We start from the raw sequence: 23,393 nt of genomic DNA, 5'->3' as shown, positions 1-23,393 counted from the left end.
AAGCAAATGAAGTGTACTTTCTGTATTTACGTTATGAAGTTCAGAGGTTCACATTTATTAGGAGGCTTTAACTCAAAATTGTCAGGTGTTTGACACAGTAAACTGCTTTATATAACACTTTTTGTACTATGGTTTCATTTATTTTTCCACAAATGGATGAACAGAGTTACATTAGTAAAGCATCTAGTGCAGGTTGTAGGCCTTGAAATGTGGGGGAGAAAAGTAGAACGTAGAAAAATTGAAAAACGGCAAAACAAAGCACAGTTTTTAAAAAATTATATAAATTGATATTAGCAGGAATATCTTTACTGTGTATAAAATGCTTCTTATGTGGCACTGATTTCATTATCTAATTATTTTATTGGTTGGACCAATAAAATTAAATGGAAGACTCCTAAATTTAAATCTCAGGGACGTCTCTCAAAGTAGAAAGAAGCTTTTTAAAACAAAGTCAGCAAACTTTATAAGCTGTGTTTTTTGTTTGTTTGTTTTTGTTTTTTTTTCCCTCACAGAGTTCACTCCTGGTGACAGTTAATTTGATAATGCTTCAAAGTAGCTGCTTAATAAATGTCTGAAGAAAGTATTTATAAAAATAAAAAAAATAAAAAAATGTTTCTTTTAAGCTGCTGTAAACTTGCTGTTTGATCCAGATCTTCCATCAGAGTCATGTTGACACATTTTCCACTTTCATTTAGTGGGGAAAACAGCTTGAAAGTTTAAAAACTATTTACAGTGTATGAGCCAAATGCTCATGCTTCTTTTTTGTTTTAAAGGGGGTTTGTTTTTGTTTTTTTTCTACTATTTGCTGTGTATTGTGTCAGACAGAGGAGATAACTGTAATATTGCTATCTCAGGCACACAGCTGTGAGCACAGAAGCCCCAACCTCCTGCTGTTTAAAACTTCCGTTTGTAAGCAGCAGCGAACCACAAATGGTTTGCCCCAAAGGGGGAGGAGCTAAAATGTTTTGTTGCTTTTGTTTTGTTTGTTTTGCCTAAGGAGCTGCACCAAGAACGTCCAACAGTATGGAGCTAGACTTGAGAATAATGGCCTACTTTTTCAAATGGAACCAGAGTTTTGAGTACTCCTTTGTTTCTTAACAAGGCGACACGGTCAGCTCCTATTCTTCGTTATGTGAACGACTCCCACACCCACTGGGTCTTGATTCCAGTGGGATTCATGCATACGTTACCAAAGTTGGGATGTTTAGGGAGACACTTGTTGCTTGGTTGGTAGCAAATGAAAACGGGTGCCGGCTGTTATTGAAGAAGAAAAATAAGAGTCTTAGCTAAAACAATAATCCATTGAGCAGCCAAACAGACTTGGATGTGAGCCAGACATTCATGTTCCTCCAGAGCTGTGCAGTGAAGTGCGTCACCTCGACGCAGCTGACCTTTCTGGTTATTGAACCATGACAAAGACAACTGTGAGAGACACACACAGCTTTGTACTGCTGTTCTTATGTGGGCTGTTATCAGCGGTGTTATTCCCAACTCCTAGCCTAAATCTAACTCTAAAAAAGTTTAGTGTTTTGTAAAGTTTTTGTTGTTTGTCTTTCTTTTTTTTTTACATTTTGGTATTTCGGTATTAATTTATTTTAAGGACACTTGCAGCCATCCAAACACAACACGGTGAATGTGCCTTTCCACCAGTCACCACTGCCTCTGATTAAACCAGAGCTCTGGTGATTGGTAGAATAGTAGAACAATACATCCAGATATGCAAATCTTAAGTGTTTTTCATTTAGCTCTGTCTGATTACTGTCTGTCAAATCAGGGATTTATATTTAAAAAAAAACAAAAAACAAAAAAAACTTTTTAAAACAGTCTTTGTTGCAAAGTCAGCAAACCTTTCAGTGGCTTTTTATCACAGATTCTGTACTTGCAGTTTTTATGGCTGTGTGATAAGTGAAATTTAACTCTGGTGCTGCTTCAAAATAAGTGCCCAGAGACATTTTAAAATGCCAGCTGAGTGAGACTTGTTTCTGGAAAGGCTTTGGCTGTAGTAATTGAGCTTCATTGCTTTCAGTGCTCCCGTACTTTCTACTTTTTATTCACCAGTACTCATGTATAGTGCTGTTGCTCATTAAATCATAATCAGAAATCATACAACAATTTGGATTATGTCGTGTTGGAGTGTAGAGTCCTCCTTGTTTAACATCAGTAGTTTTCCAAAACTGTGTATTAGGGAGCTGCACTGTTAGCACGTGGGATTGCTGTTTCCTTGGTCTGAAAAACAAATGAGGTTTTTAATGAAGTTACAGGTAACAACAGGAATAAGCTGAAAAATAAAATGAGAACTGCTGTTTAGTTTGGGTAGTATATTGGTAGATGTTGCCATAAGATATGCTCCATAGCATCAAATGAGTATTGAACAGCAGTCAAAGATGATCGGCAGAAAATAAACACAGCAACCTTTCAATGACCGAACCCAGTTATATTATAATTAAATCATATTAATTGTTCCCCTTCACAGTTCAATATGCTTCAAATTGTAAGACAAAGAGTACCCACCAGTATTCCTTTATTATTTATGTCTTCAGTTGAAATGAATTTGCTCTAGGCTGAGTGCAGTACGTGGGACAGAGTCGATAAACAGGACTATGAAGTACTAGTAATGTATTGGAGGACAAACTAAAATTAAAAAAAAAAAATCATAAAATGAAGTGAAATGCACAATAATCAAAAAGATCTTTGCTGGGTTGTTGACTGACAACATTTTTTTAGTTCTGTCTATAAAGCAAAATTAATCAAAAGTCAAGTATTTGGAAGTGTCATCAATTCTGATGAAGTCAGTTCAGCAATCAGCTGATAGTCATATTATGGTCAGTGAGTGCGATAAGGCCCCCCCCCCCCCCCCCTTTTTTTTTTTTTAAACGACGCTGTGAAAACAGGCTGAGCTCTCTGTTCAGAAGATGCACTGTCAGCATCCTACCACATATGAGCTTTGTCAGCTACTAAAATCACATTTTAAGGCGTAATTGCAGACAAAAGCTTATTTCCTGAGATTTTCCGTTTTCCTGTTTTTACCCTTCATTGTTTCTTCCTGTTTTGATTAATTGTCCAGATTGCATTCCAGACTCCGTTTCCTCTATCACTCTTACCTCTCTTTATCGCTCCCTGCTGCAGCCCAACTTGTACCCGACCGTGGGCCTTCAGACTCCAGGGGAGGTGGTGGATGCAAACTTCGGGCAGCACCCATTCGTGTTTGACATTGAAGACTACATGAGAGAATGGAGGACAAAAATTCAGGCCCAGATTGACCGCTTCCCCATCGGAGAGCGCGAGGGCGAGTGGCAGTCCATGATCCAGAAGTAAGAGAGTTAGAAGGCTCAAATTATTTGCATGTAGTTTAAGCTAAGTACATTTATTTTATTTATTTTTTTAACTGTGGAATATTAGACTTGCCATGCTTTGTTCACTTATGATGTCTGCCCAGTGATAAGGTGCCACGAGGATGACTTCTTAGGTTAAGAATAACCTAGAAATTGACTTCAGTCTGCTTCCCTCAGGAAAAAAAAATAGCTGCGAAAATTGTGGAAAACGAACTTTGCAGGAAATGAAAGATTTTGATATGTCCATTTTTAAAAAGCTGTTTTTTATTTTATTTTTGTATTTTGTATTTTGTATTTTTTCAGCCAGATGGTCTCCAAATAGATGTCCCTATTATGATTTCAGAAGTTTAAGTACAAGTAGGAGAAGTGAAAAGTTAATCTGTGGATATGTTTCCTATACCAAAGCTTTATCCATGTGATGTTACCACCACGTGGCTCCTAACGTGTGAGTGAGCCATGCTGAATGTTCCTGACATCTTCCACACATGAGAGCAAAAGGGGACTAACCTGACCTATTTAAGGCTCATGAGGAACAGTGTTATAATGTTCAGTTTCTTTGTTGTACACGATTGTCAAATCTCAAATTTTATCTGCAAATTTAACAATTTTATCAGGATACAGAATAGCAAGTCTTAATCAACAAATTTAATATCTGATACAAGTGATGATTTTATAGCCCACTGAAATAAAGACCATTTTGTTTAGCACAATCTTACTGGTTTGCTTATTAAAATCCATACATGCTTATGAATGTGTGGATTAAAGGACTTTCATGGTTAAGTACATTTATGTACAGATTTGACATCATATTTGGCACTTTAACTCTCACTTCTGCTTAACTGCTTGATGTAATGTGGCAGAGCTAGTTGTAGCAGACATGGAAAACCACACGGAGAGTTATTACCATCATTACTCCACATTTCACAGCTGATTGGATTTTAACTAGACCATAAATGGTTGAAAGTGCTGGTTGTTTCAGTAGTACCAGCGGCATATTGACCAGATGGAGGAAAAGGGAGTACTTGACTTTGTGACCTCAAGGTATTCTTCTGCATAAAACCAGCTGCCTGCTTCTCCTAAGTTAACGCCTTTGCAGGGTCTAAGTACTGGCTATTTTTATGCACTTAAACACACACTGTTACACACTGTTGTTTCACAGATAAAGTTAATAAATAAATAAATAAATGTTGTAACATAAAACAACTCTTACTTCTGTTTTCCTGTTCAGCTAGCGATGTTGGTGTGGGTGCATGAATTACTTGTTCTAAGTATAAAGTTCCTCTTGGTTCAAATGGGTGTGAAAGTGTGTGTTTTACAAGTTGTATAGTCGCAGTTAACTGCTTATCTACTGACAGAGTTATGGTGACTGCAGTAGGTCTCACACGGTGTTCATGTCACACAGACACACACTCAGGCTTGTTATCTGACTGTTTTAGCAGTACAATCATTTACTAATTCATGCTTACATGAACAGGAGACAGCTGACCAGAAATTTACATTCATGTTGGATCCAGAGCTTTTGATCAGTTATTGTAGACTGAACAGTGTTCATCTTGTATTGGCTAAATGAAAAAGTCTTAGAAGGATGCTGTAGGTGACAGGACTACTACTAACATGAAGAGCATCAAGGCCCAGATGGATTGTTCCTCATCGAAGAGCTGGAGCTGTGATTCAGAAGGGAAAGATGCAGGGCTTGGTTTCCCTTCAAGCTGTGGCCTGGCAGGATTAGCTCTCTGTTGCTATGATTACTTGTCCTGAATGGATTTAAACTCCATTTGATGGGGATTGGAGTTGGGGGTGGGAGTGAATAAAGGGACTTATTGCCTTTATCCAGATGTCACCTCACAGGCAGGAATAGAACCAAGAAGTTTCTGATCTTACACCAGTGCAGTGTATTGTCTCTGTGGAACAATGGTAGCATGATGATCAGCCGGTGAGAGTGGCATTATCTCGTCATATAACGGCCTGAAGCATGAAGTTTGGTTTAGCTCTGCTGCACTGAGGGAACTCGTCATCAACATAGTAATGGGGTGTTTGGGTTTAGCCGTGCCTCTAATTTGATTAATGAAAAGTCAGACACATACACTCAAAAAACATACCATGCTCATATTCATCTGCATATTTTTATTCTTGAACTCTGCCAGAGTAGCTTTGCATTATTCACATTTCAAAATAATCCTTATGTATATTATCCTGGTCCTTGCGGTAGCACCTGGAAACTTTCTATTGTCTGCCCTGGATAAACAGAATTTGAGCAGTAGCTGAGCGTGGCTTCTGTGCCTCAGATGAGCACATAAGGATGTCCCCCGCGGGTTACCTTTAAAGGGTCATTCTGGCTAATAAGACTTAAGTGTTTGTAATTTCAAGTTAGTCTTTCAGGTTTGTGGACATTAGAGAAGTAAAGAGTGATCAGATGAAGAAAGCGGAAAGGCCAACAGCTGAACACACTCGGAAGTGAAAAGAAAAGAAATATGAACTGACTTTCATTTGCGAGGCACGGTGTACAGACAGACTTCCTGTTTTAACTTGACACCCTCCCCTCACCCTTACCACAATGGTGTGCCCACAGCCCACAGTTTTCCTGCGCAGTGAGGGATTGTGACTGATTGTGACTATACCACAAAAGGATCATTTTATTTCCTAGGCTGAGTTATTAACTTGGTGAGCAAAATTGTGACATAATAGAAAGAACGGATCAGAGAAAGCTACACAAATGAGACCAGCGTAGAGTTGAAGTTGTGTCTTGACAGTGAAAACGACAAAACAAACTCAACTTTAGTTTTGTATATAGTAGCTGTTTCAGCTTGAGACTGTCAGCAGACTCTGTTATGCTATTGCTGTGGTCCAAGTTCTGAAATACAAGCAGTTCAAGAGAAATTTGTGTGTAGTGGTGCTGTAGAAATTTGGGTGTAATCAGGCCAAAAATAAAACCTGCTTTATCTCACTTGTTGTGGTACATCCCTGTTCAAAATCAACTCAGTCGAACCAGTTTTTTTTTTCTGTCCTGACAGAAAAGTTCAATTAATGTTACTTCTGCTGAGGCAACATTAACAAATAATGAAAGCAATAAAAACAATAAAAGCAGTGCTATTGTAGAAAATCTGCTTCTGCTTTGTCTGATCAGTGTATTTTGGTTTTTGTTGTCTCATCAGGATGGTGGCTTCTTACCTGGTGCACCACAGCTATTGCGCCACAGCTGAAGCCTTCGCCAAATCCACCGATCAGGCCGTGCATGAGGAGCTGGCCTCCATCAAAAACCGGCAGAGTGAGTGCTCCTATATTTCTATATCTATTTCTTACTCCCCATTTTTAAAGTTGACACTGTGCTGTTTTTGTAGATTTAAAAATCATAAAGGAAACAAAGTGGTTGGTATGGTTTCTCTCTGCGAGACGCAGTCAGCCAGCATATGTTGATTTCTAATACTCTACAGTATACAGTTCTTGAATTTAAACATCAGTGTATATGATATATACATTTTCCCCATACAAACTGTACTTGAACAGGAGCCTGATCATCAGAAACCATAAGGGAGAAGTGACACAGTAACATTGGGTCGTTATAGGGCTTTTCTTTTTTGTTTTGTTTTTTTCAAAGATGCAACAATGTATCTGAGTGCAACTACAGGCAGAGTAAAGCTAATGGAGCCCATCATAAAAAAGATGTTGGGATGACCCTCCCTTCTTACTGGAGGTGGAGGTTGTTAACGGTAGCATTCAAAACCTTCATGTGTGATTTCACTGTTGGTTTGTAGAGATCCAGAAGCTGGTGTTGTCGGGTAGAATGGGTGAAGCCATTGAGACCACCCAGCAGCTGTACCCCAACCTCTTGGAGAGGAACCCAGACCTTCTCTTCATGCTCAAGTAAGAACATGGTTGTATATAAAATGTATGTTTTACATGTTACACTTGTTTTATTTGTTTTATTTAGATGGATAACATTATTGGAAAAGTTAACAAAGCCATAATCTAAACCCTTTTATCTGTCACGCACCCTCACACAGCCTCACTATAGACAGTGAGTTATTCAATAATTATATTTAAAGGAAAGGGGATAAGATATCCCTTAAGATACGATAAGATTTCCTGCATTGCTTTGAAAATGGCTTCGCTCACTGCCCAACTTGGATGGAATCAAACATTCTGCCCTTTTTTTAATTCTCTAAGCTGAACGACTACTCTCTTTCACATATGTAGCTCTATACTTAAATACCAAGTTAAGTACTTTTTTAAAATTTGTCCTCCTGTCTTTACATCCCTTTATTTCCTCTATTTCCATCTGTTGTTGCTCTGTGTGCTTTTTCACCTTATTCCACCTCTTTATTTTCATACCATCCTTCCTAACCCTTCTGTTTTCCCCCCTTTTAATCTTTCCTCACCTCTTTCCATCTTTCCCCAGGGTGAGACAGTTCATAGAGATGGTGAACGGGACAGACAGCGAGGTGAGATGTCTGGGAGGTCGCAGCCCAAAGTCTCAGGACAGTTACCCCGGGTCACCCCGGCCCTTCAGCAGCCCCAGCCACAAAGCCAGCAGCTCCCAGCCCTACCTCACAGGTACAGTCCAACATTATTCACATCATCCACAGTGTGAAAACTTCACTTATCTTTGGGGGGAAAAGAGGCCAGAGGCAAATAAAAGGGGAAAAAAATATTTCTTTCTTTCCCTGACCTGAGCACAAATATACATCAGCTTACAGACACCATCTCTACACCCATGTTTGAATCTGTGTCTGCAGCACAAACTAAAGCCCACCACATTTTTTTCATCTTGAATGACACAGATGTTCCTCTAAAAGCAAGGTGCAACAAAAATACAAAACAGTGTTTATATTACTATTTAATAGAAAAGAGTGGATCTCCTGAACCAGTTGTGAGTTGCTCTGCCGTACCTGGAGACCAGCTGATCACTTTCAGCTGTATCTCATTAGCATGTGTGGCAACTGACTTGTCTCTTCAGGAGCGTTAACTACACATTGCCGTGGTGTGATTGTTTCTTATGCCCTTTAAGCATCTGAAGCAGCATAAATACCTCATTGATTTTTCAATGAAATAAAATGGGATGGGTAACAGGCTGTGAATGCATTTCTCTTCTTTGTAATGGTGAAGCCAATAAACTGCCAGTGAAGCCTTTTTCTCCCTCTCTCCCTTTTTCTTCTTTTTTTAGTTGCAGTAATAAATGTTAAATATTTATAATTTATTGACTCCAACTCAACACATTCTGCTCACATTTGCCGGCAGCATTTGTGCAAAGCACACAATAAAAAACTGAACAAATGACTATTAACACCACTGCCAGTTAGTGCTGTGGAGCTCTTTAATGACAAGATAAGGGGGGAAATACTATATAAAATTAGACTATTGGCTTTCTGTTTTTGTTTTTTACAGCTTTGTCCTGTCACTTTATATTGTGACTTGTTAGAGAGAGTGATACAAGATCATGTAAACTTTTGCTATTGTGGAGAAGATGTTTCACAATTAAAAAAACTGTAGTTTAATGTGAGTGTCAATTCTATAAATGCTATAAACAGTTTAGCGCAACTTATCCATAGATAAGATAAGGAAGGAGTGATGAATGATTTAAATGTATGCACGCACGCACGCACGCACGCACGCACGCACGCACACACACACACACACAGAGTAGATCTAAATTTTCAGATCAGAGCATTAGGATTTTTCAGTCATTGTTTGTTTCGTTATTATTCAACAAAACATCTTATTTGTTGCTTTGTTTTGTCATTCTTCTGTATGTTTTAAATACAGTTATTGTAGTTTTGTATATGTAATGTATTTTCATAAAAGTGAATTACTGTCATTTGTTATGCATGTAAAAACCAAACTATGGGTAGTGGTTGGAAATCAGCTGCGAGCGAGCACATCAGAATGGATGCGTTACTTCTATTGTGTTTAGTAATTGGAGTTTTGTCTGTCACTTTAAGAACATTTGAAATCATTTCAAATATGTCAAACTTATTTGCAGGGTTTGACAGCAACTGCTGTAATGGTGTGACGTCTAATAAGAGCCACAGCTCCTCCCCTCACAGTCATAAGCCCTGCCCCCCGGGCTCTGGCTCCACTCTCCCAGCATCCGACATCAGCCTCAATGGGAGTCGCAGCCAACAGCCGATAACCAGGTATGGAAACAAAGCACTCACACAGCAGTAAAAGCTGGAGGCGTTTATTTGGTTTTGAGTTTTTTTTAACTAGCATATCTTTACAATTTGACTTTAAAAGATGTAAATTTCATCATGTGACCTTAACTTTTCCTCCATCCCCCCCAAATTATTTTCATCTAAACTAGTTAACAGTAAATTTAGACTTTTAATCAAAATAAGCCAGCATCACTTTATAACAATCATTTATCCATTTTCTTATTCACAGTTGAACAATTATGAATTCATTATTAAACCATGTAGTGGGACACATTACATCAGTATGCAATATAATTATGTATTTGTTAATTTCCAAATGTTATTGTCATTAGTGAGTCTGTCCTCGTTCTCAGGGGTTCAAGTACTGCTGTTAGGTCAAAGCTGCCGGCGTCTCAGAGGTATACGTAAAACGTCTGTTGGTCCTGTGAGCCACGTGTCATGGCATCCAAACCACAACCTTTTACTAAGGCTAACCTGACGCCTAGTAATATGAAACTAAACTGCATGTGAAACTAAACAAACTACAGTTTTCACATTCACTCCTCCGCCTGCTTGCTCACAAAATCTTTAAGACAAGAACTATAAAAATCAAATTTTACAAGGGCTTCAAAATATTTAGATGTACTAAAATATTTATTCAGTATTTATTTAACCATTGTTGTTAAACATTATCTGCCCACATAATGTTCATAGATGGTTCAAACTAGACATTAAAATGAATATAATGAATAAGTAATTTGGTAAGTAATTGTCTTAGTAATTTGGTTTCCAGCTTTCATTGAGGAGAAATTTCTTCCCTTGAACTTTCTGTGATGTGATTGGATAATTTACCAGATTCAACAATCTATCAGAAACATGTGCCTTTACACTTCAGACAGTTATTTTTATTGATGCTGGTTACTATTTGTCATTTTTGGTTATGGTTATTGGTTATTTTTAATATTCTACGCTCCACTCAACAGACAGGAGTTGTTTGTTACCTCCTTGTCGAACTAATCTAATGCAGAGGACAGGGCAGTGTAGACTAATGGCGGCACGAAATTCACTTCCACAGTTTTTGAACTTGGGAATAAACCCAACAACTTAGATAGGTCTAGGTCTGAGACGTTTTATGTGATGAGGATGTTGGTCCCTAGGGATAGGAGTTACTTTAAAAAAGTAAAAATGAGCTATGGTGAATCCTATAGATGTTTAATGTAGAGCTGTTAGTATTAATTGTGTTGTTCTGATGTTTATGAGCCTTGTTAGAACTAAAGATGGAAATCGTGTCCGTCCTGTAATGGTTGCATTAATGCTGAAAACTTGCGTAGACAGAAATCACTCAGGAAGCCATAAAAATATCGATAAATAATCAATTTTAAATAGAAGCTGTGCTGGCAGTGATTTTAAATCAGAGCAGTATAATATTAGTGCCTCCAGTGGTGTGTTAATGCATTCACTTGGCAAGCAAAAGGTTGCTGGTTGGATTCCAGCCAAAAGTAGCTTCTACAAATCCAAACAGTATCCACCTGTAGAAGCTGCTGACAGTTTCTTGTGTCTTCTCTCAGTAATGATGTGGATATGGAGGTCGATCACTTCACCAACGGAGTGACAGAATCGTCTTCCAATGGTTTTCTCAACGGCACCTCCAAACACACCACGGAGCCTGACGACTGTGACGCAGACATGGGTGAGCAGAGCGTGTGGAGACATAAGAAACTTGATCTGAGACTTTGGATGTTGCGTTATCTAGCAGCTTCTTTCTAGCAGCCTTTTTCTTCTTCAAGATGTCATGCACACATTGTGCGTGTCACGCAGCCTTAAAAACACTTTTCTTTTCATTTTGAATTGACTCTACAGAAGTGGAGTCGGCACAGTCTAAGAGGCAGCTGTGCGGCGGAAGCCAGGCAGCCATCGAGAGAATGATCCATTTTGGCAGGGAGCTCCAGAGCATGAGTGAACACCTCCGCCGTGAGTGCGGCAAGAACTCTGCTAACAAAAAGATGCTCAAGGTAACACAGGAATCTCTGTTATTTACTTGGTTTATATTGTTTGTTTTTGTGGGGTCTGTTCACCTTTTGTGTTTGTATTTCAGGCATTTACAGTTGACTTCAATCATTTAAGCCATTTTCTTCACATAAAAATATGCCTGCCTTTGTACTGTATATTTATAAAAGCTTCAGATGTTATCTGTTTGTACTAGCTCCCAGTAAAATGCCAAAATGAGCCAGGTTCAAATCAAAGGCAGTGTAAAGGGGTGCTCATGTTCTAAAATTCTGGTCTCATTTAGAGCAAATTGATGGTGAAGGTGTTCGACTTTGGCAGGTACCTACATTGATGATCCTAGCATATGAGCATTCAGTCTGTTTTTCAGTGACATCTCGTTCCAGTTAAACAAATTGTGACAGCAACAATAGTTGCCAGAAAACTGCCTCAGTGGAAGGATTAAAAAGCAAATGTCATAGATGGGATTGAGGTTTTGTCATTTAAAATCCGAGATAACGGGGCTCATTTTCAATCTCTCCAAAAGGATGTCTATACTAATGACCTCAAATGTTCAGTATTAACATTATTTTATTTCATTTTTTTAAGGGAAGAAAGTATAGCTCAAAAACAGATTTTGTGACCTCTGCAGTCAGTCATGATGTAATATATTTGTTTTAAAATGTACAGTCAGTTCAGTTGTCTTAAAGGAACAGGTCAAACTGTGGGAAAATTCTGTTTGAGCTGAAATGCTAACACAAAGAATGTTCAGCTACAGCATGTTGTAACAAAGCAGGTGAAATGAAGTGATGGGCTGTGGTGTGATCACTTTCTGCTCTCCCGTCTTCTGCTGCAGGACGCATTCAGCCTGCTGGCCTACTCGGACCCGTGGAACAGCCCAGTCGGATACCAGCTGGACGCCATTCAGAGAGAGCCGGTCTGCTCCACTCTCAACAGTGCAATATTAGGTGGGTCAGCCATGAGCAGTGCATGATCCAGTCTACAGTTTTCAGTTAGCATTTTGGATGTAGGAGGATAAAAGAGATTGATGGGGACTGTGGGTAACCCAAATCTCAAAAAGAAGCAAAAAAACTCAGATTGTGATAAATGCTAAAAAACTTTTGCATGTGGTTTGCTGCAGAAATCTTAAGACAGACAGGCAGCATATCTTAGGGACTGCATATTACCAGGACATGTGTTTAAATCCAGGTGAACTAACCTTAAAGATAAAGGTGTCAGTGCACCTGCTATCCAGCCGAAGGCAGAACTGAGCAGGTATTCTCATTCTGAGTGAGCTGGAAAATGTGACTTGCTTCCAAAACACCAGTGATTTTTTTTTTTTAACCATATATCAAATTGTCCTTTGCATGTTGATATGTTGATTCTGATTATCATGTAATGTGATGTTTTTAAGCTCAGAAATTCTTTACAGACATTGTTAAACACAATTTTCCTGCAGATTCTGAAGTTTTTCAGTTCAATAATCTGAAAATAAAGCCGTTCAATTAAAATGACTTCCAGATGCTGTATGACTGTCCAACAAGCACTGCACCTACCAATTCCTGATATTACCTGCAGTCACAATTTTCTTTTTTTCCTTTTTCTTTCCAGAGACTCACAACCTGCCCAAGCAGCCTCCCCTGGCCCAGGCCGTGGGTCAGGCCGCCCAATGCCTCGCCATGATGGCACGAACTGGCAGCGGCTCCTGCGCCTTTGCCTCTGTGGACGATTACCTACACTAGCCCCGTGCGCACGCAGACACACACACACACACACACACACACACACACTCTCCAAGGGCCTGTCCAGAAATCCTTCTTTCCAACTCCTCAGTCAGTGTAGTCCTATTAGCCGAGGAGGCATTCCTCTGCACGCCGTCATAGAACGTCAACCATCTCACTCGCTTCTGGTTCTGCTTTTGCTGAACGCCGCTGAGGGTCAGAAGACATTTCTGGGCAGATCCTTAGAGTGACACCACCTCCTTTTCCATCATAAATATGAAATTACACCTCCACCTTCGGTTGGCTCCCCATGCGTCTGCCTCCATCTAACTGACAGTAGCTGACTTTAAAAAATAATCGGGGGGGGGGGCTGAACTCATGTGGACGCGCCACAGTCCCCGCATTCCTGGGGGAGGAATCAAACCGGGGGTGGACAGACTGCTAAAAAATATCTCTGGTCAAACATAAATGGGGAGGGGAGGGGTGGCGGGGGGGCAACAATAAGAAAACAGACGAGTGGCCGCCATGGTTGACCCACCATTAACGTGGTCCCTGTAAACCTGGGGCTTACCAGGCAAACACACACAGAAAACACACACAAATAAACACGGAGGCAAGCTGATGCTGATGCTGGGATTGAAAAGTCCACCTCACCGAGGCTTGCTCAAACTCCGGCCAATGCGAACCTTATGGCCTACCCCCCCCTCCGTAAATCTTCACCCTCTCTGCACCGCCTCCCTCCTGCTACCTTCCACTGACTTCAGGACATCGGCGAAGATATGTGTGACGTACGTGGACTCGGGACTTCAGAGAAGCGAGAGAGAATCTACAGTCTCGACTCAGCGTTCCCTATTTTTAATCTTTTGTTTAGTTTTTGTTTTTCTTCGGCGAAGTGGGCAGACGTGGGGGGGGGGTTACCTGGCTCTTGTTTTGTTTAGTTTTTCCAGGTTTACAAGGCATGGTGCAGATGACGATGATTATTCTTATTATTATTCTAATTATCAATATATTAATTATTGTTACTTGCATTCACAGTATATTTGTTGAGCGCCAGCGAGAGCAAGTTCCTCCAACTTATTATAATAAAGGTCCCGATTCTACCGATTACCAGTGACGAGCGTGTGTACATGTTAACGTTTAAATATGAATTTAACAAAATAAAATTATATCAATAGAGCGACATATTTAGTTATAGAAATCACAGAAAAAAAACAAAACAGTCCTTTAATGCTTTGTACTGACACCAGTGACCCCTGAAGTGTTCTGGTTGTTCCCAGTTTGTAATATTTTCCTCTTTGGTTGAATCCAGGGTTCCTACACAGGTGAAAGTTGACACAAATTCCAGGCCTGGAAAATTCTGGAAAAAAACAGGTTTTTAGTTCTAAGAACTTGGCTGCAGATTTTACATGTTGTCCATGAAGTCACTACAGCCGAGCTGAGAGCGTCTTCAGACACTTCTGCTGGATTTTCTATGATGACTGCGCTGTGTAGGAGCCCTGCTTTGACCTCTGACTGCATTTTATCTGTTACCCTCCCTCCCTCCTTGGTAAACCCTCAGCCACACAAAAGATTTGTCCCAAACATTGTTAATATTTATTTTTGTATCTCTCTATGCTAATCTTTAACCCCCAACAAACTCAGGAGCCAAAATACCCTCTTGTTCATCATTCTTGGTTTAGAAGCAGCTGATTGGCCCCTGTGCCTCTATTGAATGCTGACTCGACTTTTGGTCATTTAAATCAGATGAGAAAAACTGAGCTGGTGTGAAATCGGCCTCTGAGGTAGCTCAGCCATTTAAGCCATTTAAAGTCAAACTTAAATTTCCTGTCTCCTAAAAGAACAAGACAAAAAAACAGAACAAAAAACTGTGTTTTGGTTTTTTTTCCTTGAGTACGTCATAAAGTCAAGACCCCGCCCTTAAAAAAAAAAAAAAAAAAAAAGAAGAAGAAGAAGAAAATCCTTCGATTTAAATGTGGCTGACCTCTACTTCAGGGACTTCTTCCCGTGCACCTTTCGACTGCGTTCAGTGTTGCCGCTTCTGTTACATCACTCTGTTGTGCTCTGCATTGTTGATCCCAGATCCCAAACGTCCGGTTCCATCATTCTGACCCCACTTTTATGCTGAAGACCACTGATAATGAGAGCCAAGTCTCTCAGGTTACAGCTCGTGAGAACAAACGGCAGTTTTCAGTGCAGGAGTCCACAGGGTCCACGCACAAAGCCGTGTTCGTGATCACACTGAATGGATGAACAATGTAAATTGATCCCTCGGAGTGAGACTGTAATGCCTGAGGCAGAACATTTGTATAATTGAAGTGAAATTGTGTGGCATGTGTGCCATCATTCAGCAGCTGGTCGTAGAGTAAATTAGTCAGATTTGATGCCCTGCAACTTCTTACATGTATCAGAAATGTCAGAACAGGACTTCCAACTGATCTGTGTTTCAGGTAACCCTGCAAATGATCCACAGGTGCACAACATAATGACCTTGGATCAGCTACATTTAAATCGGTGATGGTTTTTGTTTTTTATGGCAGAGCCTCAGAACTTATATATATTTATATATATGCATTAATCTGTATCTTTACCTGAAGATGACCTTATTCATGACCATCTCCAGTCCTCATCCTGTGTTAACTTGGCTCCAACTGTCTTTAATCAAACCAGTACCGTCATCAGTGGGTGCCAAAACCTCACCCCTCTCTTTGTATTAACGGAGAGGCTGTTAGTTCAGCTTAAACCATAGAAACAGTAAATACTTTTAACTTGGATAGCAGAAATCTAAATTCTTTTATTTTTCCTAATGATTACCACCAAATTGCCCCCAGAGCTTTTTTTTTTTTTGTACTCAGCAAAATGCTACCAGGGAGTAAATCTATCCAGTTTTTATTTCTGAACTTCCTGAAAATGCATACAGGTGTTCATTTTTACCCATCACCCCTCAGAGGAGAGCTTTCGTGACCTTGCGGGTTTGTTTTATTAACAGAATAGGGTTTTTTTTGTTTGTTTTTGGCCTCTTAGTCTGTAAAGATGTAAAAAGAAAAAAGACTTTAAGAAGAAAAAAATCCAGAATTGTCACCTGCACTGTGGCTTCCACGTTAAACCAAAATGTATCGCAGCTGTGTTTTTTAGGCCTGTGTTCATGCTCGCCACTCGCAGAGAAACAGGAAGGCCGAGGCTTTCGCTTGACACAACATCCATCTTTTCCTCTAGCCCCTGGCCCTCACATCCACCCAGGAATCCAGAGTTGGTATTTTTCCTCACGGTGGAACCAAGCTTTCTGTACTTTGGTTTGTTTTTCTTTGTTTTCTTTTTTTTGTTTGTTTGTTTCTTTGGATCGCAAGCAGTCACGGCATCGTTTAGAAAACTTCTTAGACAAAGTGTCTGTTGTCTCTTTCTGAGTAAGGTCTGAAACCTATGCATGCCATAGTAAAGTGGTGGTAAGATCAAGTTAGATGTCTCTTATTTTATTCTTTTTGTTTCTCCTTCTTTTAGCCAGTTCACGGTGTATAAGGAAGATGTCAACCAGTAAGTTGTCCACTGCTGACTGTGTGTCCATTTGGAGAAAAAAAATGTGCAATTTGTGTGAGGGTGAAAAGATTTATATTAAAAATGACAAATGATGATAGCACGTGTGTGGATGCTGCATGACACCTGAAGCAGAAGTTTAAATCGAGTTCAGTTTAATTCAAAATGACGTGTTCAAAGATTCTTCTTTAACTCTGGGGTTTCTTGCACTTTTACAATAACTGAAACAAAATTCAGTGAATGAAGCCCAATGACCAGCCTATACCATATTAGTAGAACTGACGACTGTGGGAAGGAAGAACCACCTTTGATCAGACTTGGGGAGGGCCAGCTATCTACCAGCCCACTGGTGAGGGAGAAATTGAAGGCATAGAGGAAAAAAAAAATATTTAAGAGGGAGAGAAAATAAAGGCATATAAACTCATGGGGAGTGAATACAGGTGAGTGGAGACTGCTCAGTGCATCATGAAAAGTCCCCCAGCAGCATGGAAGGTGCAGGGTTACCTGACACTTTGAAGGCTAATCTTAAAATAGGGCTTTGCTCTCCTAAACTGGGAGCTGGTTCTACAGGAACAAGATACTTCATCTCATTCTGCCTTTAAAAACCACAAGTCAGCCTGCAGTCTGAGAGCAAAGTGCTCTGACAGGACGTGATACTACGAGAGCTTTAATGACAGATCCCAACTTTTCAAGCCTTTGTATCTGAGAAGGATTCAGTGCTTTGGACTGAAAATAGTAAAAAATATAACAAAAGCTGTGTATGTACATATTTCATGATAAACTACCCATAAATATGTATATTCACAGTAAAATGTCCATAGATTGGCCCTATAGTTCAACTTTTATTTTTGTCTTCTAAATATTGTCATTTCATATTTCAACTCAGGATTATTTGAGTGCTATTTTTCTCTTATGTCTGAAGTAAGTTTAATTACCAAAGATGCTATGCTGATACTCAACCACGTCATCTTTTGCATTTTTGTTTTTGAATGCAAACCAACACCTGATGAAAGCATCAGGGTTTTTATCTCAAAAATATGAAATAGAAAACAATCAGCATTTATTCATACAGAATTTTTACAGAAAAAAAAGAGCAAACATCTGATTTTTGGCCTTTCAGGTATGAAAACACCTTTAACACAAGCGACTGCAGAAAAACACGAAACACAAGAACTTCACATTAAAGCCTTACAAACTTGGAGACGCAGTAATAAAACCTTTGCTTCTTGGTAAAGCCGTGATGAAGAACCTGTTGAAGGACTTTAGTTTGGTAGGATCTCAGTCTTTTGAGTCTCTGTGACAAGTTCAGAGTCTGTATACTGTCCCATCCTGAAGCTTCAACAGTGCTGCTACCCCCTCCTCAGTGATGCTGACTGTTTTGAGTCCTTATAAACAGCCGTGGGGAGAAGTGTGCTCACAGGCTGCTTGCTTACGTCCCATCAACAGGAGGGAAGCTGCTGTTTGTGGAGCCACCTCTTCTTCAGCTTCTCTGCTTTGGCTTTCTCCTTAGAGGCTGAAAGATCAGACCAATAAGTTGTTTTTTTTAAAAATGTGACTTATGTCCCCACAGCTTTCCAACTCAAACACTCTTTAGAAAGGACATCGAGAGTAAATATGCCAGTCTGAAGACTGAAAATTGGGAGTGTCGTCGCGGTCTCTGCAACAGGACGCCCGGAAGAGCGAGCGCCTCTCAGTGAGACGGGACATCATTGTAGCAAAGCTCAAATTGAGACAGATCATCGTCTTTACAGACTACTGCCACAGAGTGTAGCTTGCAGGTGTTTATTTTAAATCAATAACACAAAGTATTAAGACCAAAGAACAAAAAACATGGCGGTAAAATCTCTCCTGAAAAGCCTCAGGGGCAGAAAACCTGGTGAGTGGTGACAACAACATTAATAAATATCATGGCATAAATCTGACCTGTGTGGCAATAACCGCAAAATTCTGTAAAAGATTTAAAGAGATCAAACCAATGACAGTTAAACAATGTGCAGGTGTGCACAATCCAGGTGTGCAAAGCCTGCAGAGACTCGACCATATCTTTACTCGTCTCACACAAAGACTTCTATAACAAACAGGTTTTACCGTAACTTCTCGATGAACCCATCTGTAACTGTGACCTCAAACTTTTCATGCCTTTGACCCCATTTTACAGATAAAGCTGAAATCACTGTACTTGGCTGTAATTGGGGTGACCAAAGATCTAAATTAAAGTATTACCACTTTGCGGCCATCTCTGCAACACCTAATTCCCTGGTCATTTATTCTCTAGAAATTATACTTCTATCTACACGCAGTTTCATAGTAGAAAGCAAAAAAACCATCCACCTTTACTACGATAAGTAAACCTGCCCGCCTCCACCACACAGCTGAGGCCACCGTAAACCTCACCTGTACATGTCCAGCATCAACATCACTGGCTCATATTTCCACCATCTTTAGAGCTTCAGACTTTTCTGGGATTTGTATTCAGGCCCCACCATCTCTTTTATAACAAACTGTGCAGAAAGTAATCAGTTAAGAAAAAATAAAGTCTTCTTTTTTTTCCTTTTTAAGCTTCTTATCTTTGGACGACACATTGCACCAACTGGACTGTAAAAGCTGAAGTAAACTTCCTCTGGTCATCAATCTCAGGCTTGTTCTGAACGTACCCCAGTCTTTCTTGACAAACTGCACTGCCGCACTTTTATTCCACCCCTTCTTGTTCTGGAGGGACAGCATCTCATTATCTGAAAGCAGAAGGACATTAAGATTAAAAACACTGAGCAGAACGCCGGTCTGAAAGTCTGAAGACTGAAAGCTGTGAATGTCGTCGCGGTCTCTCCAGCAGGACGCCCGGGAGAGCGAGCGCCTCTCAGTGAGACGGGACGTCATTGTAGCAAAGCTCAAATTGAGACAGATCCTCGTCTTTACAGACTACTGCCACAGAGTGTAGCTTGCAGGTGTTTGCTTCATTTTACATCAGCAACACAGAAGCTGTGTTCACTCAGTATTAAGACCAAAGAACAACAAACAAGGTGATAAAATCTCTGCAGAAATGCATCTCCCTGTATCATGGAGTAGAAAACCTGACAAAAAATTAAGTATGGCGGCGCCACCAGCTTACTTGTGGTCCTGCAGGTTCCTGGTCCGTACAGTCTGGACCGGATGAACTCCTCGGCCACCTGCTGTTGGAAGGACGCCAGCGTTCGCTCCTTCACCGTCGTCACTGTGTACTTCCCCTTCAGACTGACAAACAACACGAGTACAATAAAAGGACGGAAAGAAGAATGCGTGTTTGATCAGCTTCACTTTAGTGAATAATGATCGTCTCACATATATCAGGATCAGTTTGAGACTTCTTCAGTAGCACCAGCATGCACTTTCATTGGATCAAAAAGGCTGAGAATTAAAACAAGTCTCTGCACACAGAGTCCAACTAATATCCTAAATTTAAAGTGCCCAATGAGGTGAGAACAATGAAAGTATCACATTTCTGTATCATTATTTTATTGAGAGGTTTTCAGCATCTTCACTTCCTCTCTGAAATGTCACTGAGTGGATTCTGATCAGTGGGTCCAGCAGTCAGTGAAGTGCTTGGTAACAACAGGTTTTGTCTAATCGTGGTGGGTGAGGAGCTGCAAACTGGCTTTCATCAGTGAATCAAAGTTTGTCTACCAATATTTTATCTGCAGAGATGTTCCCAAAACAATCAGTGGGTCTCTCCTGCTAATGAACTCCAGCTCCACCATCATGAACCATCGCTGGAGGAGAAACTCATGAGGACAGGCTGGAGCAAAGTCTTCATTAAATTAGACTGAAAAATATTAGTTTGAGACACTTCCTGTCTTCAAATACATCATTTTCTCTTGTTTCTATTGGTGCCTGGTAATGTGTAACAACAACAAGGTATTTGCTGACCACACTAAATAATAAAGAATCTGGCAAGTCCACCCAAGTAAAGCGTCTCTCTTAAACTCTGAAATAAAATGGTTTAAAAACATTGACATACTTCCGGGCATTTGCCAATTTCCCACTCCTTTTCTTTTTCTTCTTCTTCTTTCCATCTCCCCCCTCTTTTTCTGGCTTTTCCTCCTGTTCACCTGGGTGAGGACAGGTTGATTTAGCTGAAGTCACAGATCTGAAGTTCAATCTGCTGCTCTACAAATCAGTGCCCAGTCCTTCCACAGCATCAGCTAAATGGTTAAAGATGTATTAAGAAAGCTTCTTTACCTTCATCTTCAGACTGTTTCTGCTTCCTGGAGAAAAGAAAAACAAACAAATGTGAGCACTGAGTGAGTTGATGGAGACGATGTGTTAAATCCAAGAATTAGACGGGTAAACTTACTTTGAGGAAGCTGAGTCGATTTCCTCCAACACGTCAGCCGATAAGAGTTTTCTTTTCTGTGGAGAAAACAGTCTGTGAAACTGCAGGTTCACACATCTTTTAGTTTTTCTACGGCATTAGGTCACACTGAAAGGCAAAAAGAGAGAACTGTTTTTTGTCACTTTGCATTTTGAGCTAAAGTGAAAAATGTCAAGAATGGGACTGGAACAAAACACTGACATCCTCCTCCAGAATCAATCAAACCAGGCGTGCTACTTCCTGCCTCTTTACTGTAAAGCTAAGCAAAGTTAACCACCCTGCAGTGAAGAAGACTCACAGGCAGAGGGATTAAAAACAATAATGAAGAAAAATAAATAAAACTCTCCTCCCCATCATTTCCTTAATGTTGCTTTAATACACCTCAAACAGCACAGCGGTGTCTCCTTCTGAAATGAACACCCTCTGAACTCTTTTCAGATAGAAGTAAAATAAAAGAAAGCACTGATGTGTGATTGGGTTGAGCCTGGATCCTGAACTATGAAGCAACTTCAGCATACTCAGGCTCTCCTGATCTGGCTTCACTTAAACTAAAATCAATAGTCAGACTGTAATGGGAGTTAAACAGGTTCTGCACTTTCTGAATCTGTTAGTCCGCTTGTGTTAGGGTGATGTAAATTTCATCTTTAGACTTTAAAAAAATACTTTAGCTCATATTAGTGTCAATGCAGTGAGCTCTGAGGATTGGTGACACCATTTTCTAGGCGATCCATTGTTCAGCAGGCAGTAGTTTTGAACTTGTCCATATGTTTTCTCAGGAGCAGGTTATGACTTCATGAGACGTTACCATGGTTATGCACCCTGGTAAGAAGGTAAATGCATTTGTAAAACTTAAAACTCAGGGTTAGACAGGGTCCAGGCCTCTGAAAGTATTTGAAACCATTTAAAATGACACACACTGACCTTCTGTTCTTGGAAGAGCTCCTGTCTCTTCCTCCTCTTCTCTTTTAGCAGCTGCTTTTCCCTGCAAACAGAGGAGCATTTCATCAGGTTTATGGATAACAATGACACAAACACACAACTGTACAGCTTCTGCTGATAATGTAATAACACTTATGGGGAATTTTTGCTGGTGGCGATCAAGCGTAAGCCATTCTCAGGGGGACTGCTAATATTCTGGTCCCTCATGTATGAAAATACTGCAAAAACCGGAAAACGCCTCAGGATAATTTACTGATCCGTTTGTGGCCCTGCTGAGGTCACCCTTAAATCTGACTAGACGTGAAGTTTATGACAGAACTGTTACAAATGTGGCTAATAAAAAGGCCTCTGAGTGTGCAGTCCATATCGGGTTTATTTTTTGACGCTTGAAAAGTTTCTCTTTTAGACATTAGCCCAACTAAACTTCGTCAAACAATTCAAAGATCCAGACCAATTTGATGACACAGAGCTGTGCGTCTGAGAGTACACAACAGCTAAAAAATACACACGTTGTGAACATGAATTTTGTTAAATTTCGTGCTGCCGATTTGATATACGCCTACGTAAAAATTACGTAATGTATCTGTAGTGTTCACTGGAATAGAGACATCTGAATGCAAAGTTTTTTGAATGGAGTTTGGCCCAACAGTCCCAGCACAGGTTAGCTAGCGGTTAGCTACCTTCTAGCGGTATCCAGCGCCTGTTTCATGCTCCGCAGAGCCGCAGCTTTGGAGTCTTCAAAGGTCACCTCCTCTGGAGCTTCATCGTCGCTAGACTCCAGCGACAAGGTGAAACTCTCTGCGGGCTTTTCGATGCCCGCCGTCTTTGACGACGAGCTGGCTTTCCCACGTTGTTTCTTCGCCATGTTGTCCAGCGTTGTGAGACGTCATCAGGCCACGCCGCACACAACGTGACGCAAAAAGAATGAACCCGACTGATCGACCAACCAATGACTGCAGCCCAACAAACAAACCGTTTTAGATAGATCTAAATGAGCGAATGATAGGATTATCTAATTCTAGAAAGTTTTCCCATTTTATATTTGTATTAATTTAATATTTATTTAATAAGTTGTTTGTTGTTTTTGCAGAATATATTTCACCATCCATACAATGATGCCAACATTTCAATATCTCGAAATGTCTAGTTAGTTACTTCTGAGTAAGTCAAACTTTTGAGATAGAATATCATCTATATTACAGTTAACGTTTAACAATTTAGGTGTTTGTAACTGTAAAGTTTGTTGTAGGTAGTATTTTCCAACAGATTTTTATTCATTTATTTTAAATTTAAGGCCAGTCTCTCAAAATTGTGACTTTTTAACTTAAATTTTCGACTTAAGAATCTTGAAATCAACTTATTCAGAAGTTTCAGTCACTAAAATTTTCAGATAATAAGTCGAAATTTCTATTTA

General features: G+C 40.0%; 2 protein-coding genes across 2 annotated transcripts in view; one reads left to right on the top strand and one right to left on the bottom strand.

Annotated features, from left to right (window-relative positions):
- Positions 1 to 16,792, top strand: part of ranbp9 (RAN binding protein 9) — a 31,799-nt gene extending 15,007 nt beyond the window's left edge. The window contains exons 6-14 of the mRNA XM_076877111.1: positions 3,127 to 3,311; positions 6,485 to 6,597; positions 7,085 to 7,193; positions 7,729 to 7,883; positions 9,310 to 9,463; positions 11,029 to 11,150; positions 11,321 to 11,472; positions 12,300 to 12,411; positions 13,055 to 16,792. Of these exons, the coding sequence (XP_076733226.1) occupies positions 3,127 to 3,311; positions 6,485 to 6,597; positions 7,085 to 7,193; positions 7,729 to 7,883; positions 9,310 to 9,463; positions 11,029 to 11,150; positions 11,321 to 11,472; positions 12,300 to 12,411; positions 13,055 to 13,185 (1,233 nt within the window). The 3' untranslated portion in view covers positions 13,186 to 16,792. The remainder of the gene's footprint in view (positions 1 to 3,126; positions 3,312 to 6,484; positions 6,598 to 7,084; positions 7,194 to 7,728; positions 7,884 to 9,309; positions 9,464 to 11,028; positions 11,151 to 11,320; positions 11,473 to 12,299; positions 12,412 to 13,054) is intronic.
- A 938-nt stretch (positions 16,793 to 17,730) lies between these two features.
- Positions 17,731 to 22,888, bottom strand: nol7 (nucleolar protein 7). Its single transcript, XM_004569432.4, has 8 exons — positions 22,660 to 22,888; positions 21,962 to 22,022; positions 21,023 to 21,078; positions 20,908 to 20,933; positions 20,687 to 20,777; positions 19,802 to 19,923; positions 19,347 to 19,424; positions 17,731 to 18,205 (listed from the first exon to the last, which is right to left on the bottom strand). The coding sequence occupies exons 1-8, from the start codon at positions 22,842 to 22,844 to the stop codon at positions 18,132 to 18,134; spliced, it is 693 nt and encodes a 230-aa protein (XP_004569489.1). The 5' UTR covers positions 22,845 to 22,888; the 3' UTR covers positions 17,731 to 18,131.
- Positions 22,889 to 23,393: the final 505 nt, after the last annotated feature.

The sequence above is a fragment of the Maylandia zebra genome, linkage group LG18 (genome assembly GCF_041146795.1).
Source record: "Maylandia zebra isolate NMK-2024a linkage group LG18, Mzebra_GT3a, whole genome shotgun sequence".
NCBI classification, from domain to species: domain Eukaryota; kingdom Metazoa; phylum Chordata; class Actinopteri; order Cichliformes; family Cichlidae; genus Maylandia; species Maylandia zebra.
Note: the sequence above shows the minus strand (reverse complement) of the source record. Positions and strands in the feature narration are given on the sequence as shown.

Excerpts from the sequence above, each read along its gene's own strand:
- nol7 (XM_004569432.4), bottom strand. The coding sequence starts at position 22,844 with ATGGCGAAGAAACAACGTGGGAAAGCCAGCTCGTCGTCAAAGACGGCG. Across the intron at positions 22,023-22,659 it reads GCGCTGGATACCGCTAGAAG|GGAAAAGCAGCTGCTAAAAG; the intron begins GTAGCTAACCGC and ends CTCTGTTTGCAG. Across the intron at positions 21,079-21,961 it reads AGCTCTTCCAAGAACAGAAG|AAAAGAAAACTCTTATCGGC; the intron begins GTCAGTGTGTGT and ends TTTTCTCCACAG.